We start from the raw sequence: 19,472 nt of genomic DNA, 5'->3' as shown, positions 1-19,472 counted from the left end.
TAGCCTGTATGTATGTGCACAACGTTTGTAGCTTCACGGTCGTTTTGTTGTTTTGTTAGTTTGTATAGAGTTTTGTGTCGTGTTCATCTTCGTGGTGTTAATAAAAGAAGATGGCTTATTTTCCAAATGCTGCGTTTTGGTCCGTCTCTCAACCACACGATCGTGACAGAATTTCCCACCAAAGGACCAAGCAGCGTGTGAAACGGCAACAGGACCCACCTACACAGGATTTCTGGAGATGGGAGGACGAATTGGATGGAAAGGGACCTTGGGCTCAACCTGGAGAATATCGCCGTCCCAAAGCTGAGCTGGAGGCAGCGAAAGCAGAGAGGCGGCGATATGAGGAGGCAGCACGGAGGCAAGGCTGGAAGCCCGTGAGTACTACCCCAAAATTTCTTGGGGGGGGGCTAGGAGGTAGTGGGCCGAGGGCAGGTAGGAGACCTGCGCCCACTTCCCAGGCTAACCGTGGAGAGCGGGAGTACGGGCAGACACCGTGTTACGCAGTAGAGCGCACGGTGTCTCCTGTACGTGTGCATAGCCCAGTGCGGGTTATTCCACCTCCCCGCACTGGTAGGGCTAGATTGAGCATTGAGCCAAGTGCCATGAAGCCGGCTCTACCTATCTGGCCACCAGTACATCTCCTCGGGCCGGCTTACATGGCACCAGCCTTACGCATGGTGTCCCCGGTTCGCCTACATAGCCCGGTGCGGGTTATTCCACCTCCCCGCACTGGTCGGGCGACGGGGAGCATTCAACCAGGTAAGGTTGGGCAGGCTCAATGCTCAAGGGAGCCAGTACGCCTGCACGGTCCGGTATTTCCGGCGCCACCTCCCCGCCCCAGTCCTGTTCCACCAGTGCCTACACCACGCACCAGGCTTCCAGTGTGTCTCCAGAGCCCTGTTCCTCCTCCACGCACTCGTCCAATGGTGCGTGTCTCCAGCCCATTACCACCAGTGCCTACACCACGCACCAAGCCTCCTGTGTGTTCCCAGAGTCCTGTGCGTCCTGTTGCTGCTCCCCGCACTAGCCCTGAGATGCGTGTCCCCAGCCCGGTACCACCAGTTCCGGCACCACGCACTAGGCCTAATGTGCGTTTCCAGGGTCCAGTATGCCCTGTTCCTGCTCCCCGCACTAGCCCTGAGATGCGTGTCCCCAGCCCGGTACCACCAGTTCCAGCACCACGCACCAGGCCTACAGTGCGCCTCAGCCGGCCAGAGCCATCCGTCTCTCCAGCGCCATCTGAGCCATCCGTCTCCCCAGCGCCATCTGAGCCATCCGTCTCCCCAGCGCCATCTGAGCCATCCGTCTCCCCAGCGCCATCTGAGCCATCCGTCTGCCCAGTGCCAATAGAGCCGCCCGTCTGTCCCGAGCCGTCAGAGCCGATCGTCAGTCAGGAGCCGCTAGAGCCGATCGTCAGACAGGATCTGCCAGAGCCGCCAACCAGACAGGATCTGCCAGAGCCGCCAACCAGACAGGATCTGCCAGAGCCGCCAACCAGACAGGATCTGCCAGAGCTGCCAACCAGACAGGATCTGCCAGGGCCGCCAACCAGACAGGATCTGCCAGAGCCGCCAACCAGACAGGATCTGCCAGAGCCGCCAACCAGACAGGATCTGCCAGGGCCGCCAACCAGACAGGATCTGTCAGGGCCGCCAACCAGATATGAGCAGCCAGATCCGTCAGCCAGCCATGAGCAGCCAGATCCGTCAGCCAGCCATGAGCAGCCAGATCCGTCAGCCAGCCATGAGCAGCCAGATCCGTCAGCCAGCCATGAGCAGCCAGATCCGTCAGCCAGCCATGAGCAGCCAGATCCGTCAGCCAGCCATGAGCAGCCAGATCCGTCAGCCAGCCATGAGCCGTCCAGCCAGGATCCGCCAGAGCCGTCCAGCCAGGATCCGCCAGAGCCGGCCAGCCAGGATCAGCCCTTCAGTCCGGAGCTGCCGTACCTCAGTCCGGAGCTGCCCCTTATCCTGGGGCTGCCCCTTATCCTGGTGCTGTCCCTTAGTCCGGTACTGTCCCTTAGTCCGGTGCTGTCCCTTAGTCCGGTGCTGCCCCTTAGTCCGGTGCTGCCCCTTAGTCCGGTGCTGCCTCTTAGTCTGGTACTGCCCCTTATTCCAGTGGGGCTAAGAAAGCGGGTAGTGACTATGGTGGGGTGGGGACCACGACCAGTGCCGGAGCCGCCGCCGTGGACGGAAGCCCACCCAGACCCTCCCCTAGACTATGTGCTGGTGCGCCCGGAGTTCGCACCTTAAGGGGGGGGTTATGTCACGCCCTGGCCTTAGTATTCTTTGTTTTCTTTATTATTTTAGTTAGGTCAGGGTGTGACATGGGGTTAGGTTTGTGTTTTTGTATTGTCTTGGGTGGTTTGGAGTGTCTGGGGGGATTTGTTAGAGTGTATGGGTTTGTGTTGAGTGGATGTGTCTAGAATAGTCTATGGTTTAGTGTATGTGTCTAGTATAGTCTATGGTTGAGTGTAGGTGTTTAGAAAAGTCTATGGCTGCCTGATTTGGTTCTCAATCAGAGACAGCTGGTCATAGTTGTCTCTGATTGGGAGCCATATTTAAGGGAGCCATAGGCTTTAGGTATTTGTGGGAAATTGTCTATGTAGAACGTTTGTAGCCTGTATGTATGTGCACAACGTTTGTAGCTTCACGGTCGTTTTGTTGTTTTGTTAGTTTGTATAGAGTTTTGTGTCGTGTTCATCTTCGTGGTGTTAATAAAAGAAGATGGCTTATTTTCCAAATGCTGCGTTTTGGTCCGTCTCTCAACCACACGATCGTGACAGGGTCACTGTCACTGTTGTCTGCATGTCTAATGAAAAAAAACAATATTGCTGTTGATGGTACTTTGACGCCATCAATTATTTAAAATAATAAATGCAATGAGTCCATTTGGAATCCCTTTACATCTGTTATCTGAATACTTAATAATGGACACAATAGTTGGCTGTAAATAACTTTTCTATTTTAAATCAATTCTGGGATTTTCAAACCAGAAAAACACATGTGGGTGTGTAATGGCAGGGTCAGGGGAAATTGACCCAGAATAGATCCTGAGGTCATACCGTGGGGAAATTCCCTCTTCAGTTGTCTGTGAGTCTAATGGTTGAAACAATATAGCTATTGATGCTACTGATATCTTTTTCATTTACAAGTAATCCTTTTCTTGAGCCCTGAGGTAATTCTGTTCCCAAACAGTCCCTCTCTAATACTTCAACAGCTGTTGGATGCATACTGTCACCTTATAGCTATCATATTGTCCAGCAAATATATTGTTTGCTGTGATTGAATGCCCATATTTTCTAATATAACAAATGTATGTGATTCTGGCCTAACTTCACCCATGCTCATCTGGTCAAACACTTGTGTAATGACAGCCTACTGTGCTTTCCATTCTGAGTGAATAGGTTACGTTACTGTAACCTATTAGTATAAAGCAGACCAACTAGAGAAGGCTACAGGTATGAAGTGATGGAATAATCCTCCTGTACGGTACCTTCCAGTCTGATGGACATGGTGCAGTAGAAGTGGAGGAGTGCGGCCAGGGCACAGCCGTCTGTGTTGTCCTTCAGCAGATTGTCCACCAGGGGGAGTGATGGAGCTGACCTCTGCTGGGCATACTCCCTCCTGTAGCGCGCCTGCAGCCATGGCAACAACAACACGGAGAGATGACGGTCAGTGACAGTTAATGTATGGAATCAGAGTAAGGAGAGGGACGTATGGATGTATATAAAGGCTCCTCACACACATGTACACAAGCACTCTTTGTCACGGCACAGATGCACTGTCACGAGCACATACTTTCTTTCTCTCACGCTTTCACACACACACACACACACACACACACACACACACACACACACACACACACACACACACACACACACACACACACACACACACACACACACACACACACACACACACACACACACAGAGTAGTTTAGTCTGGGGTTAAGCATGTAGTATGATGTAGATGCATGCAATGAAAACAGACTGTGGAGACATTGACGGATCGACCAATGCCATCTTTACTAGGCTACGATGCCCTCTTTACTAGGCTACGATGCTCTCTTTACTAGGCTACGATGCCCTCTTTACTAGGCTACGATGCCATCTTTACTAGGCTACGACGCCCTCTTTACTAGGCTACGACGCCATCTTTACTAGGCTACGACGCCATCTTTACTAGGCTACGACGCCATCTTTACTAGGCTACGATGCCATCTTTACTAGGCTACGATGCCATCTTTACTAGGCTACGATGCCATCTTTACTAGGCTACGACGCCATCTTTACTAGGCTACGATGCCCTCTTTACTAGGCTACGATGCCATCTTTACTAGGCTACGATGCCATCTTTACTAGGCTACGATGCCATCTTTACTAGGCTACGATGCCATCTTTACTAGGCTACGATGCCCTCTTTACTAGGCTACGATGCCATCTTTACTAGGCTACGATGCCATCTTTACTAGGCTACGATGCCCTCTTTACTAGGCTACGATGCCCTCTTTACTAGGCTACGATGCCCTCTTTACTAGGCTACGATGCCCTCTTTACTAGGCTACGATGCCCTCTTTACTAGGCTACGACGCCCTCTTTACTAGGCTACGACGCCATCTTTACTAGGCTACGACGCCCTCTTTACTAGGCTACGATGCCATCTTTACTAGGCTACGATGCCATCTTTACTAGGCTACGATGCCCTCTTTACTAGGCTACGATGCCCTCTTTACTAGGCTACGATGCCCTCTTTACTAGGCTACGATGCCCTCTTTACTAGGCTACGATGCCCTCTTTACTAGGCTACGATGCCATCTTTACTAGGCTACGATGCCCTCTTTACTAGGCTACGATGCCCTCTTTACTAGGCTACGATGCCATCTTTACTAGCCTACGATGCCATCTTTACTAGGCTACGATACCATCTTTACTAGGCTACGATGCCATCTTTACTAGGCTACGATGCCATCTTTACTAGGCTACGATGCCATCTTTACTAGGCTACGATGCCCTTTTTACTAGGCTACGATGCCATCTTTACTAGGCTACTTGTCCTGTACGGCATAGATGCTGTATCGTTGTTGAATGCAAAAACAGTCAGGCACCCAGGCTACACTTCCACTGGGTTTAAACTGAGGACATTCGATGCCATTCTGTACTGTAGATTACGACGCTAGGTCTTTACTAGGTCATATGATTTACATCATTGACTAGGCTACGATGCCAACTCTATTAGGACCACGATGCAATCGTTACTAGTACTACGATGTCATCTCTACTAGGCTATAAATCTACTGTTCTACAGTATCCTACAGGTATACAATCTTTACTAGTTCTACGATGCCATCACTACTAGGCTATAATACCATCTTTACTAGTTCTACGATGCTATCTCTACTAGGCTATAATACCCTCTTTACTAGTTCTACGATGTCATCTCTACTAGGTATACAATGCTACTGTTCTACAGTATCCTACAGGTATACAATCTTTACTAGTGCTACGATGTCATCTCTACTAGGCTACGAATGCCACTGTTCTACTAGTGTCCTACAGGTATGCCATCTTTACTAGTGCTACGACGTCATCCTACAGGCTACGATGCAATCTTTACTAGTTCTACGATGTCATCTCTACAAGGCTACAATGCCATCTTTACTAGTGCTACGATGCCATCCTTACTAGGCTACAGATGCTACTGTTCTACAGTAGCCTACAGGTATACAATCTTTACTAGTGCTACGATGCCATCCTTACTAGGCTACGATGCCATCTTTACTAGTGCTACGGCCATCTTTACTAGGCTACGATGCCATCTTTACTAGGCTACTTGTCCTGTACGGCATAGATGCTGTATCGTTGTTGAATGCAAAAACAGTCAGGCACCCAGGCTACACTTCCACTGGGTTTAAACTGAGAACACTACCATAACCCGGATGAGATTCTGTACTGTAATTACACCTAGGTCTTACTGGTCATTGATTTACACATTGATCTACATGAACCATTAGGACCAGATCAATCTACTGTTCTACAGTATCCTACAGGTATAAATCTACTGTACTACAGTATCCTACAGGTATAAATCTACTGTTCTACAGTATCCTACAGGTCTAAATCTACTGTACTACAGTATCCTACAGGTCTAAATCTACTGTACTACAGTATCCTACAGGTATAAATCTACTGTACTACAGTATCCTACAGGTATAAATCTACTGTTCTACAGTATCCTACAGGTATAAATCTACTGTTCTACAGTATCCTACAGGTATAAATCTACTGTTCTACAGTATCCTACAGGTATAAATCTACTGTACTACAGTATCCTACAGGTATAAATCTACTGTACTACAGTATCCTACAGGTATAAATCTACTGTACTACAGTATCCTACAGGTATAAATCTACTGTACTACAGTATCCTACAGGTATAAATCTACTGTTCTACAGTATCCTACAGGTATAAATCTACTGTTCTACAGTATCCTACAGGTATAAATCTACTGTACTACAGTATCCTACAGGTATAAATCTACTGTACTACAGTATCCTACAGGTATAAATCTACTGTACTACAGTATCCTACAGGTATAAATCTACTGTTCTACAGTATCCTACAGGTATAAATCTACTGTACTACAGTATCCTACAGGTATAAATCTACTGTACTACAGTATCCTACAGGTATAAATCTATTGTACTACAGTATCCTACAGGTATAAATCTACTGTACTACAGTATCCTACAGGTATAAATCTACTGTACTACAGTATCCTACAGGTATAAATCTACTGTACTACAGTATCCTACAGGTATAAATCTACTGTTCTACAGTATCCTACAGGTATAAATCTACTGTACTACAGTATCCTACAGGTATAAATCTACTGTTCTACAGTATCCTACAGGTATAAATCTACTGTACTACAGTATCCTACAGGTATAAGGCCTACTAGTGCTACAGTGTCCTACAGAGAGGAGAGAACCATCAGGCCTAGGTAGGCTACAGTGTCCTACAGAGTAGGAGAATCATACTGTCCTACAGGATCCTACAGGTATACAGATCGTACTGTACTATCAGTGTCCTAGGCAGGCTATAGATCTACTGTGAGTACAGAATCCATACAGGCCTAGGAAGGCTACAGGTACTACAGTAGCGGAGAGAACCATCAGGCCTAGGAAGGCTCAGGTCTACAGAGAGGAGAGAACCATCAGGTCTACAGAGAGGAGAGAACCATCAGGTCTACAGAGAGGAGGGAACCATCAGGCCTAGGGAGGCTCAGGTCTACAGAGAGGAGAGAACCATCAGGTCTACAGAGAGGAGAGAACCATCAGGCCTAGGGAGGCTCAGGTCTACAGAGAGGAGAGAACCATCAGGCCTAGGAAGGCTCAGGTCTACAGAGAGGAGAGAACCATCAGGCCTAGGAAGGCTCAGGTCTACAGAGAGGAGGGAACCATCAGGCCTAGGAAGGCTCAGGTCTACAGAGAGGAGAGAACCATCAGGCCTAGGAAGGCTCAGGTCTACAGAGAGGAGGGAACCATCAGGCCTAGGAAGGCTCAGGTCTACAGAGAGGAGGGAACCATCAGGCCTAGGAAGGCTCAGGTCTACAGAGAGGAGGGAACCATCAGGCCTAGAAAGGCTCAGGTCTACAGAGAGGAGGGAACCATCAGGCCTAGGAAGGCTCAGGTCTACAGAGAGGAGGGAACCATCAGGCCTAGGAAGGCTTAGGTGGTGGGCTTTGCTGGGGCGTGGCCTTGTGTGTAGACAATGGTGCGGTCGCCGACCAAACATTTTAGAGGCCCTCCTGTTGGCCGCAGTGACAAAATTAGCAGTTTTAAAGCTAATTTCCTGCAATTCTACACATTCTGCCATGGCTTATACTATCTGAGTGACTCAAACATTATAACTAAATCAACTCATTCCATGACAAAAATACTACTGAATGCATCATTTAAAAAAATTTAGATTCTCCCTGACTGTCTAGCTTTTATTTAGGTGATTGTTAGTTCTCGAAGATGATCTTTGTAGAAAATATATAGGTTTATTATCGTTTCTACATACTTTAAATCTGGTTTTAGTCATTTAAGTTCACACTGAAAATGTTTTTCCATCCTGAATATTAATACGGTTTGGACACATAGGCGACTGGGACCCGGCCAAGACTTTTCTGAGTGAAAAAGCCCTGCCTCCAGAACAGTGGGCGGTAAGAAGCTGCTAGAATCCCCCCTGTATGTCCTATTCAATCTGAAATGACCCAGTGGCTACTGTGATTGTCTCCTGTGTCAACAACTGATAGAGTATTCAAAAGACGATCTTCTCTCACCCCCCACCCCCCTTCCAAAAGGGTTCTTCAGCTACCCCCATAGGAGAACCATTTTTGGTTCCAGGTAGAAACCTTTCGGTTCCAGGTAGAAACCTTTTGGGTTCCATTCCACAGAGGGTTCTACATGGAAGCCAACATTTATTTTCTAAGAATGTAGGCCTTCCATAAGTCCCTGCAGTGCAGTCTCTCTCTCCCTCTCATAGCGTAGCAGTGTCTCTCTATACAGCTGGCATGAGACTGAGTTCCTGTTTTCTGTTAGCAGGGGGAAGGTCTGTACTCACCCTCTGAGCTCCTGTAGCTGTGGTCTCAAGACAAGAGCTCTCTCTCAACTTCTGCTCCTCCACCAGAATCTCCCTGAGGTGCTCATTCACCTAGACAGAGAGAGAGACAGAGACAGAGACAGAGACAGAGCGGTTATTATTGAGGGTCACATTAACAACAAGCAATGAGTGTAATGAGGGGGAATGAATGTAGAGGTTTTGTTTTTGTGTGTGTAAGTGAGAGAGAACGATAGGAAACAGTGACTTTCAGCGGTGACTAGTCTCTTGTGGCTGAGTGGTGAGATTGCAGCTTCCATAATGTAGGGGAGACTACAGCTACCATAATGTAGGGGAGACTACAGCTACCATAATGTAGGGGAGATTACAGCTTCTATAATGTAGGGGAGACTACAGCTACCATAATGTAGGGGAGATTACAGCTACCATAATGTAGGGGAGACTACAGATACCATAATGTAGGTCGATATTACAGTTTCCATAATGTAGGTGAGATTACAGCTACCATAATGTAGGGGAGACTACAGATACCATAATGTAGGTCGATATTACAGTTTCCATAATGTAGGTGAGATTACAGCTACCATAATGTAGGGGAGATTACAGCTACCATAATGTAGGTCGATATTACAGTGTCCATAATGTAGGTGAGATTACAGCTACCATAATGTAGGGGAAACTACAGATACCATAATGTAGGTCGATATTAGTTTCCATAATGTAGGTGAGATTACAGCTACCATAATGTAGGGGAGACTACAGATACCATAATGTAGGTCGATATTACAGTTTCCACAATGTAGGTGAGATTACAGTTTTCCTAATGCAGGCCTCACCTGTAGGGGAGATTACAGCTACCATAATGTAGGGGAGATTACAGCTACCATAATGTAGGGGAGATTACAGCTACCATAATGTAGGTGAGATTAGATTACAGCTTCCATAATGTAGGTGAGATTACAGCTACCATAATGTAGGTGAGATTACAGCTACCATAATGTATGGGAGATTACAGCTACCATAATGTAGGTGAGATTACAGCTACCATAATGTAGGTGAGATTACAGCTACCATAATGTAGGTGAGATTACAGCTTCCATAATGTATGGGAGATTACAGCTACCATAATGTAGGGGAGATTAGATTACAGCTACCATCATGTAGGGGAGATTAGATTACAGTTTCCACAATGTAGGTGAGATTAGATTACAGCTACCATAATGTAGGGGAGATTACATCTTCCATAATGTAGGTCGATATTACAGTTTCCATAATGTAGGTGAGATTACAGCTACCATAATGTAGGGGAGATTACAGCTACCATAATGTAGGTCGATATTACAGTTTCCACAATGTAGGGGAGATTACAGTTTTCCTAATGCAGGCCTCACCTGTAGGGGAGATTACGGCTACCATAATGTAGGTGAGATTACAGCTACCATAATGTAGGGGAGATTACAGCTACCATAATGTAGGGGAGATTACAGCTACCATAATGTAGGTGAGATTAGATTACAGCTTCCATAATGTAGGTGAGATTACAGCTACCATAATGTAGGTGAGATTACAGCTACCATAATGTAGGGGAGATTACAGCTACCATAATGTATGGGAGATTACAGCTACCATAATGTAGGGGAGATTAGATTACAGCTACCATCATGTAGGGGAGATTAGATTACAGTTTCCATAATGTAGGTGAGATTACAGCTACCATAATGTAGGTGAGATTACAGCTTCCATAATGTAGGGGAGATTACAGCTACCATAATGTAGGTGAGATTACAGCTACCATAATGTAGGTGAGATTACAGCTACCATAATGTAGGGGAGATTACCATAATGTAGGTGAGATTACAGCTACCATAATGTAGGTGAGATTACAGCTTCCATAATGTATGGGAGATTACAGCTACCATAATGTAGGGGAGATTAGATTACAGCTACCATCATGTAGGGGAGATTAGATTACAGCTTCCACAATGTAGGTGAGATTAGATTACAGCTACCATAATGTAGGGGAGATTACAGCTTCCATAATGTAGGGCGAGATTACAGCTTCCATAATGTAGGGGAGATTAGATTACAGCTACCATCATGTAGGGGAGATTACATCTTCCATAATGTAGGTCGATATTACAGTTTCCACAATGTAGGTGAGATTACAGTTTTCCTAATGCAGGCCTCACCTGTAGGGGAGATTACAGCTACCATAATGTAGGTGAGATTACAGCTACCATAATGTAGGGGAGATTACAGCTACCATAATGTAGGGGAGATTACAGCTACCATAATGTAGGTGAGATTAGATTACAGCTTCCATAATGTAGGTGAGATTACAGCTACCATAATGTAGGTGAGATTACAGCTACCATAATGTAGGGGAGATTACAGCTACCATAATGTATGGGAGATTACAGCTACCATAATGTAGGGGAGATTAGATTACAGCTACCATCATGTAGGGGAGATTAGATTACAGTTTCCATAATGTAGGTGAGATTACAGCTACCATAATGTAGGTGAGATTACAGCTTCCATAATGTAGGGGAGATTACAGCTACCATAATGTAGGTGAGATTACAGCTACCATAATGTAGGTGAGATTACAGCTACCATAATGTAGGGGAGATTACAGCTACCATACTGTATGGGAGATTACAGCTACCATAATGTAGGGGAGATTACAGCTACCATAACGTAGGGGAGATTACAGCTACCATAATGTAGGTGAGATTACAGCTACCATAATGTAGGTGAGATTACAGCTTCCATAATGTAGGGGAGATTACAGCTACCATAATGTAGGGGAGATTACAGCTTCCATAATGTAGGTGAGATTACAGCTTCCATAATGTAGGGGAGATTACAGCTACCATAATGTAGGTGAGATTACAGCTACCATAATGTAGGTGAGATTACAGCTACCATAATGTAGGTGAGATTACACCTTCCATAATGTAGGTGAGATTACAGCTTCCATAATGTAGGTGAGATTACAGCTTCCATAATGTAGGGGAGATTACAGCTTCCATAATGTAGGGAAGATTACAGTTTCCATAATGTAGGGGAGATTACAGCTTCCATTATGTAGGGGAGATTACAGTTTCCATAATGTAGGGGAGATTACAGCTTCCATAATGTAGGGGAGATTACAGTTTCCATAATGTAGGGGAGATTACAGCTTCCATTATGTAGCTACTTCAGTTAAACTTCAAAGCACTACTATGACTTCATCATTCAGCACATGAAAACATCTCTCATAGGCTCATAAACGTTCCAGCTCTAAGCCTTGTTATGTACGAGTGTAACAAACATCATGGGGAAATAGAAGGAGTCCATTGTCTGATAGGTTTTAATGAAAAAGTCCTAATCTTGTTTTTCTAGGGCTGTTGTCTCTTCAAAGGGCTCCAGTGCCAGTGATGTAACACACACACACACACACACACACACACACACACACACACACACACACACACACACACACACACACACACACACACACACACACACACACACACACACACACAACATGAACTGAGACTCACTATGGTGCACTACTTACTGTATGCCTGCGAGCTGCTGTGTGTGAGAATGTGAGTCCATCCACAACTAAGTGATCATGTGTGTATCTGTGCGTTTCCTGAGTGTGTGTGTATTCATGTTAATATTTGTGTTCATCCATCATATCTCCGCATGAGTGTGCATTTTTCCATGCGTGGCTCATTATGTGTACACGTGTGTGTGTGTGTGTGTGTGTGTGTGTGTGTGTACATTTTGGTATCCGTCTGGCCTTGGCCTGCAGCAGGGAGCAGGAAACACATGGGCTTCTGCAGGGAGGAATGTAAACAAGCTCAATGACACAGAGCCAGACTTGATTTAATGGGATGTTATTAGGATTCCAACGGTGGGGATGCATTATCCGAATTTTAGCCGCTAACAAGAACTATCTTTTAGGGCTAAGACTCTGACTGTACGTACATTTGGTTCCTGGTTAAACCTCCCAATCCTGTGTAAACAGACCTTAAAATGAGATCAAGTTTATTCTGACTGGGGTCTCTCTCAGTAATCTGATCTGGCATGTTGAGAACTTGTTCTCAACTGGCCTACCTGGTTAAATAAAGGTGAAATAAAATCAAATTAAAAACGGAAGCTGCGTGTGAAACTGCCACGTCCGTTTGCAATATTACAACAGAGACGTTACTTAAAACTAAACATCGTTTTTTCCCTCTGACATCATTGCACGCCCCATAGAACAGCTGAGTTCTACTAGGTTTTTACCCACAATGCTGGCTGCTCATTTCCTCTAATCAAAAACAATAACAAATGTGCCAGGGGCGGCCAGTGGCGTCGTTTCACCTTTCTGGGATCTCAGCTTTAAGAATATACAGTGGGGCCTAATATATCATATCTCTGGTATTAGAGGAGTGTGTGTGTATCTTAGTACCCTACCTTGTTGATCCATGTGGTGACTGCGTCCTCAGTGTCGTAGGGCAGATCTCTGATGTGTCCGTCGGGGTGGGAGGAGGGGTCGTTGAGAGGGGAGGAGCATCTGTGGACACACGCCATCACCCGCTCCACACTCACCATCTCCACCGTGTACGCCAACATCAGAGTGTCTATCAGGGCCAGGTGGGAACTCTGGGGAAGAGAGATGGAGAGGTGTTAGAGTGGATCCTCTCAGAGAACATGGACTAGAGATGGTTGCTAGACTAGATGCTCAGAGAGGACACCATCATCAATGTTTCACAGAGAACATTATTTCCCATTCCCTCTTCATGTCAACCAGAACAAACAGGTGAGACTGAGGGTCAAAGATACCCATCTAAGATCAAATGTAGGTCACATAAAAACATTGGGCATGTTTGGTACAAAACCGGTTTCAGTACTTATGAAAACATTCATGGACGTCACTTAAGTTCTAAATGGGGAACTCAAATGTGTGCGTGTGTGTGTGTGTGTGTGTGTGTGTGTGTATGTGTGTTGGTCTGAGCATAAATGTGTGTGTGAGTGTGTGTTGGTCTGAGTGTAAATGTGTGTGTGAGTGTGTTGGTCTGAGTGTAATGTGTGTGAGTGTGTGTTGGTCTGAGTGTAATGTGTGTGAGTGTGTGTGTTGGTCTGAGTGTAAATGTGTGTGTGAGTGTGTGTTTTGGTCTGAGTGTAAATGTGTGTGTGAGTGTGTGTTTTGGTCTGAGTGTAAATGTGTGTGTGAGTGTGTGTTTTGGTCTTAGTGTAAATGTGTGTGTGAGTGTGTGTGTTGGTCTGAGTGTAATGTGTGTGTGAGTGTGTTGGTCTGAGTAGAACAGTACAAAGCATGACATTCTGCTGGCCTTTCCATTCCGGGGGGGGGGGGGGGGGGGCTGCTCTTCCTGCCTCTTCATGGGTCTGCTCCACTCTAACATTTCTAGTGTGTGTTTACTTCCTGCTTGGGACGCAGGTCAGCGTTGCTGTTCACATTCAGATTGATTCAGAAGGTAACTAGTGTGGGACGGCTGATCTACAATCAGTTGATTCAAGCCGAAATGACTGCATGTTACATTACCTAGTACTACATTATGTAGTTATCACAGTAGGCAGGTAGCCTAGCAGATAAGAGCGTTGGGCCAGTAACCAGAAGGTTTCTGGTTCGAATCCTCACGCCGACTAGGTGAAAAAAAATCTATTGATGTGCCCTTGATAAAGGCATTTAACCCTAATTGCTCCTGTAAACCGCTCTGGATTAGAGTGTCTGCTAAATGACGTAAATATAAAAATAACTTATATACACTGAGCAAAAATATAAACGTAACATGAACAATTTCAAAGATTTTAATGAGTTACGGTTCATATAAGGAAATCAGTCAATTGAAATAAATTCATTAGGCCCTAATCTATGGATTTCACATGACTGGGAATACAGATATGCATCTGTTGGTCACAGATACCTTAAAAAAACAGTTAGTATCTGGTGTGACCACCATTTGCCTTATACAGCGTGACACATCTCCTTTATATAGAGTTGATTAGGCTGTTGCATGGCTGGGCGAAGTTGTTGATTATTGGCGGTAACTGGAACACGCTGTCATACGCGTCGATTCAGAGCATCCCAAACATGCTCAATGGGTGACATGTCTGGTGAGTATGCAGGCCATGAAAGGTCTGGGACATTTTCAGCTTCCAGGAATTGTGTACAGATCCTTGTGACATAGGGCCGATCATTATCATGCTGGATTTTGTCACCGCATCTCTGTGCATTCAAATTGCCATTGATAAAATGCAATTGTGTTTGTTGTATCTTATGCCTGCTCATACCATAACCCCACCATGGGGCACATCAGCAAACCGCTCGCCAGCATGACGACATTGTCTGCCATCGGCCCGGTACAGCTGAAATCGAGATTCATCCGTGAAGAGCCCACTTCTCCAGCGTGCCAGTGGCCATTGAAGGTGAGCATTTGCCCACTGAAGTCGCTTACGACGCCGAACTGCTGTCAGGTCAAGATCCTGGTGAGGATCAGTTGTCCAAACCCACAGTTTCATCACCTGCCCAGGTGGCTGGTCTCAGACAATCCCGCAGATGAAGAATCCGGATGTGGAGGTTCTGTGCTGGCGTGAGTACACGTGGTCTGCGGTTGTGAGGCCGGTTGGACATACTGCCAAATTCTCTAAAACGGTAGAGAAATGAACATTCAATTCTCTGGCAACAGTTCTGGTGGACATTCCTGCAGTCAGCATGCCAATTGCACGCTCCCTCAAAACTTGAGACATCTGTGGCATTGTGTTGTCACAAAACTGCAAGTGGCCTATTATAAGGACAATCTATAGGAAACCTAGCAATGAACTGAGTCTGTTATTCCAATAAAACTACTGAAGTAAAACCAACAGCACCAAGCAGCAAAACCAACAGCACCAAGCAGCAAAACTAACAACTAGCAACAAAACCAACAGCACCTAGCAACAAAACTAACAGTATCAAGGAACAAAACCAACAGCACAAAGGAACAGCACCTAGCAACAAAACCAACAGCACCAAGGAACAAAACAGGGAAACACAAAACAGAAAATAATTGTTCATCATGACCCACAAACCTCTGTTCATCATGACCCCATAGAGACACATATATAAGAGACTGTTTACACGCAGTGGAACACTGGGTTTCAGAGAGAGAGAGAGAGAGAGAGCGAGAGCGAGAGCGAGAGCGAGAGAGAGAGAGAGAGAGAGAGAGAGAGAGAGAGAGAGAGAGAGAGAGAGACCAATGCTTTCCCTCCCGGATATTTAAAGTCAGTCCCAGTTCCTCTACTTCTCTGCCAGTAAATATTGTAGGTTTGTACAGAGTGTCACTACAGACTACAGTGGTAAAACATTACACAGTTAGGATTTGGTGAAAGCTATACATTAAATAGATCATCGAATTACTATTTTATCGCCGTCAGTTTTTCAAAATAAGGACTGTATTTTCTGACATCACTCCTCCAAGAATGACAGATCAACTGCTTAATCTGATGCAGCATAATCGGTGTGATTCAGACATATGAAATGAGGACCTGTGTAACTTCATAGTTCTAGTAGATGCCTAACATAGCATACAGTATATACCCTCTTCTAGGGCTGTGAATGTTCAAATGAAATCGGAATCCTTAACGTGAACAAAAAGCCCTAAATTTGGACATACTTACTCAATCCAGGGTTTTTAGTATGTAGAAAATTTGTATGTAGAATTTTTTTTGTATTTTCTACATTGTAGAATAATAGCGAAGACATCAAAACAATGAAATCATGTAGTAACCAAGAACACGTTCTCATTTACAGCAACAACCTGGGGAATAGTTACAGGGGAGAGGAGGGGGGTGAATGAGCCAATTGGAAGCTGGGGATGATTAGGTGGCCATGATGGTATGAGGGCCAGATTAAGGGAATTTACTCAGGACACCGGGGTTAACACCCCTACGTTTACAATAAGTGCCATGGGATCATTTAGTTACCACAGAGAGTAAGGACACCTGTTTAACATCCCATCTGAAAGACAGCCCCCTACACAGGGCAATGTCTGCAATCACACCCTGGGATCATTTAGTTACCACAGAGAGTAAGGACACCTGTTTAACATCCCATCTGAAAGACAGCCCCCTACACAGGGCAATGTCTGCAATCACACCCTGGGATCATTTAGTTACCACAGAGAGTAAGGACACCTGTTTAACATCCCATCTGAAAGACGGCCCCCTACACAGGGCAATGTCTGCAATCACACCCTGGGGCATTGGGATCTTTTTTTAGACCGGAGGAAAGAGTGCCTCTTACCAGCCCTCCAACACCACTTCCAGCAGCATCTGGTCTCCCATCCAGGGACCAACCAGGACCAACCCTGCTTAGCTTCAGAAGCAAGGCAGCAGTGGGATGCAGGGTGGTATGCTGCTGGCAAAAGTAGCCACTCTTTGCCTTGATGACAGCTTTGCACACTCCTGACATTCTCTCAACCAGCTTCCTGTAATGCTTTTCCAACAGTCTTGAAGGAGTTCTCACATATGCTGAGCACTTGTTGGCTGCTTTTCCTTCACTCTGTGGTCCAACTCATCCCAAACCATCTCAATTGAGAGAGAGAGAGAGAGAGAATTCAGTGATATACAGTTAGTCTACGGAATCAAAGTAAGGTGAAAGACAGACACACAGCTGGCAGCTCTTCTGTTCTGACTGACAGCCCAAGAGGCTTACAGTACACTGGACTTTATTATCCAGGAATCCACTCTGGATTTAAACCAACAGCTTTATAGACAGAGTGTGCAGTTATGAGATTTAGTCCGAGTCTCTTCTGAACCCTCTGGCTGTATGTACACAAACACACTAATCTTTAATGTTTTGAACATGTTCGTAAGCTGGCAGAAGTATAATAACTTTGAGGCATGTTGGGCTTATGGGAGTAAACACTTTTCAATTCAATTAAATACAAACACAAATAAAACAGTGGATGTATTAGATACTGTAATGCAACCTCAGTCCAAAATTAGGGAGGAGTGCACTCTGTGATGTAATAGCAGAGACAGTCACTTCGTGTCCGTGTTGATAAAGTTGTTTGCTATAATATGCTATGAGAAAATATGAAAATATCTAAATATTCTGATATTTTAACTAATTTCAAAGTGTTGTTTTGGAGGCTTTTTTTTTTACATTGTTGCTCATTGGGGAAAAAAAGGTGCTCTCTAGAACCTAAAAGGGTTCTTCAGCTGTCCCCATAGGAGAACCCTTTGAACAACCATTTTATTTATTTTTATTTAACCTTTATTTAACTTGGAAAGTCAGTTAAGAACAAATTCCTATTTACAATGACAGCCTACCAGGGAACAGTGGGTTAATTGCCTTTTTCAGAGGCAGAACATCATTTTTACCTGGTCAGCTCGGGGATTTGATCCAGCAACCTTTCGGTTACTGGCCCAACGCTATAACCATTAGGCTCCCTGCCACCCCCATTGTTGGTTACAGGTAGAATCCTTTTGGTTCCAAGTAGAACCGTTTCCACAGAGGGTTCTACATGGCACCCAAAATGGTTTTACCTGGAACCAAAAAGGGTTTAACCTGAAACCAAAAAGAGTTCTCCTATGGGGACAGCCGAAGAACCCTTTTGGAACCCTTTTTTAAAGAGTGTAGGGAAAGATACTGTCACGCTAGATAGCTGAGTTGGGGTGAGCTTGAACTGATCAAGCTGCTTACAGTCACTGGAATGAAATCCGTACTGGTGTTGACAGTAAACATGGATTAAAAGACATGCCCTAGCTTTCACTAATCCCCTCATAAAGATATCTGCTGTGGGTGTGTCTTCAGTACCATTCCTAATGGGACTTGGTTGGTGACAGTAGCACCTTCTAAGGCTGTGGTTTTATGACCAGATAACGTATGACGGGTCATAGAGACAGCTGTACTCCTCTCCTCTCACAGTGAAAACATGGACATTGCTTGAAGAGAACACATATTGACATCCCATCCTCTCTCATTAGGTCATCAAACACGGTAGTAAAGCTGTTATTAGTGTGGCGTAAAGCATAAATCCTGCTTTTGTTGCCCGTTATTCAGCAACTAAGGCTGTGTGTGTGTGTGTGTGTGTGTGTGTGTGTGTGTGTGTGTGTGTGTGTGTGTGTGTGTGTGTGTGTGTGTGTGTGTGTGTGTGTGTGTGTGTGTGTGTGTGTGTGTGTGTGTGTGTGTGATCAAAGGATGACATGCATTTTACTGCTGTAACGTTCATAGTTGACTCCACTTGTAAATGTACATTTTATAATACAGTAGAGTAGCTTACATGCTTGTTATATGCTACAAGCAAACGAGGACACCAGCTGTCTGATACAGACTGATCAAAGGGTGACTGGCCCGGCTGTCTAATACTGACTGATCAAAGGGTGACTGGCCCAGCTGTCTGATACGGACTGATCAAAGGGTGACTGGCCCGGCTGTCTAATACTGACTGATCAAAGGGTGACTGGCCCAGCTGTCTGATACGGACTGATCAAAGGGTGACTGGCCCAGCTGTCTAATACTGACTGATCAAAGGGTGACTGGCCCGGCTGTCTAATACTGACTGATCAAAGGGTGACTGGCCCGGCTGTCTAATACTGACTGATCAAAGGGTGACTGGCCCGGCTGTCTAATACTGACTGATCAAAGGGTGACTGGCCCGGCTGTCTAATACTGACTGATCAAAGGGTGACTGGCCCGGCTGTCTAATACTGACTGATCAAAGGGTGACTGGCCCGGCTGTCTAATACTGACTGATCAAAGGGTGACTGGCCCGGCTGTCTAATACTGACTGATCAAAGGGTGACTGGCCCGGCTGTCTAATACTGACTGATCAAAGGGTGACTGGCCCGGCTGTCTAATACTGACTGATCAAAGGGTG

At 45.4% G+C, this 19,472-nt stretch overlaps 1 protein-coding gene across 2 annotated transcripts in view; it reads right to left on the bottom strand.

Annotated features, from left to right (window-relative positions):
- LOC139550273 (calmodulin-regulated spectrin-associated protein 2-like) overlaps positions 1 to 19,472 on the bottom strand; it is a 69,603-nt gene that overhangs the window by 29,340 nt on the left and 20,791 nt on the right. For both annotated transcript variants that reach the window (XM_071361057.1, XM_071361059.1), the window contains exons 3-5: positions 13,063 to 13,251; positions 8,614 to 8,703; positions 3,496 to 3,637 (exon numbers count right to left, since the gene is read on the bottom strand). In XM_071361057.1, the coding sequence (XP_071217158.1) occupies positions 3,496 to 3,637; positions 8,614 to 8,703; positions 13,063 to 13,251 (421 nt within the window). The remainder of the gene's footprint in view (positions 1 to 3,495; positions 3,638 to 8,613; positions 8,704 to 13,062; positions 13,252 to 19,472) is intronic.

This window comes from Salvelinus alpinus, chromosome 23 (genome assembly GCF_045679555.1).
Source record: "Salvelinus alpinus chromosome 23, SLU_Salpinus.1, whole genome shotgun sequence".
NCBI lineage: Eukaryota > Metazoa > Chordata > Actinopteri > Salmoniformes > Salmonidae > Salvelinus > Salvelinus alpinus.
This window is presented reverse-complemented; position numbering and strand designations above follow the sequence as displayed.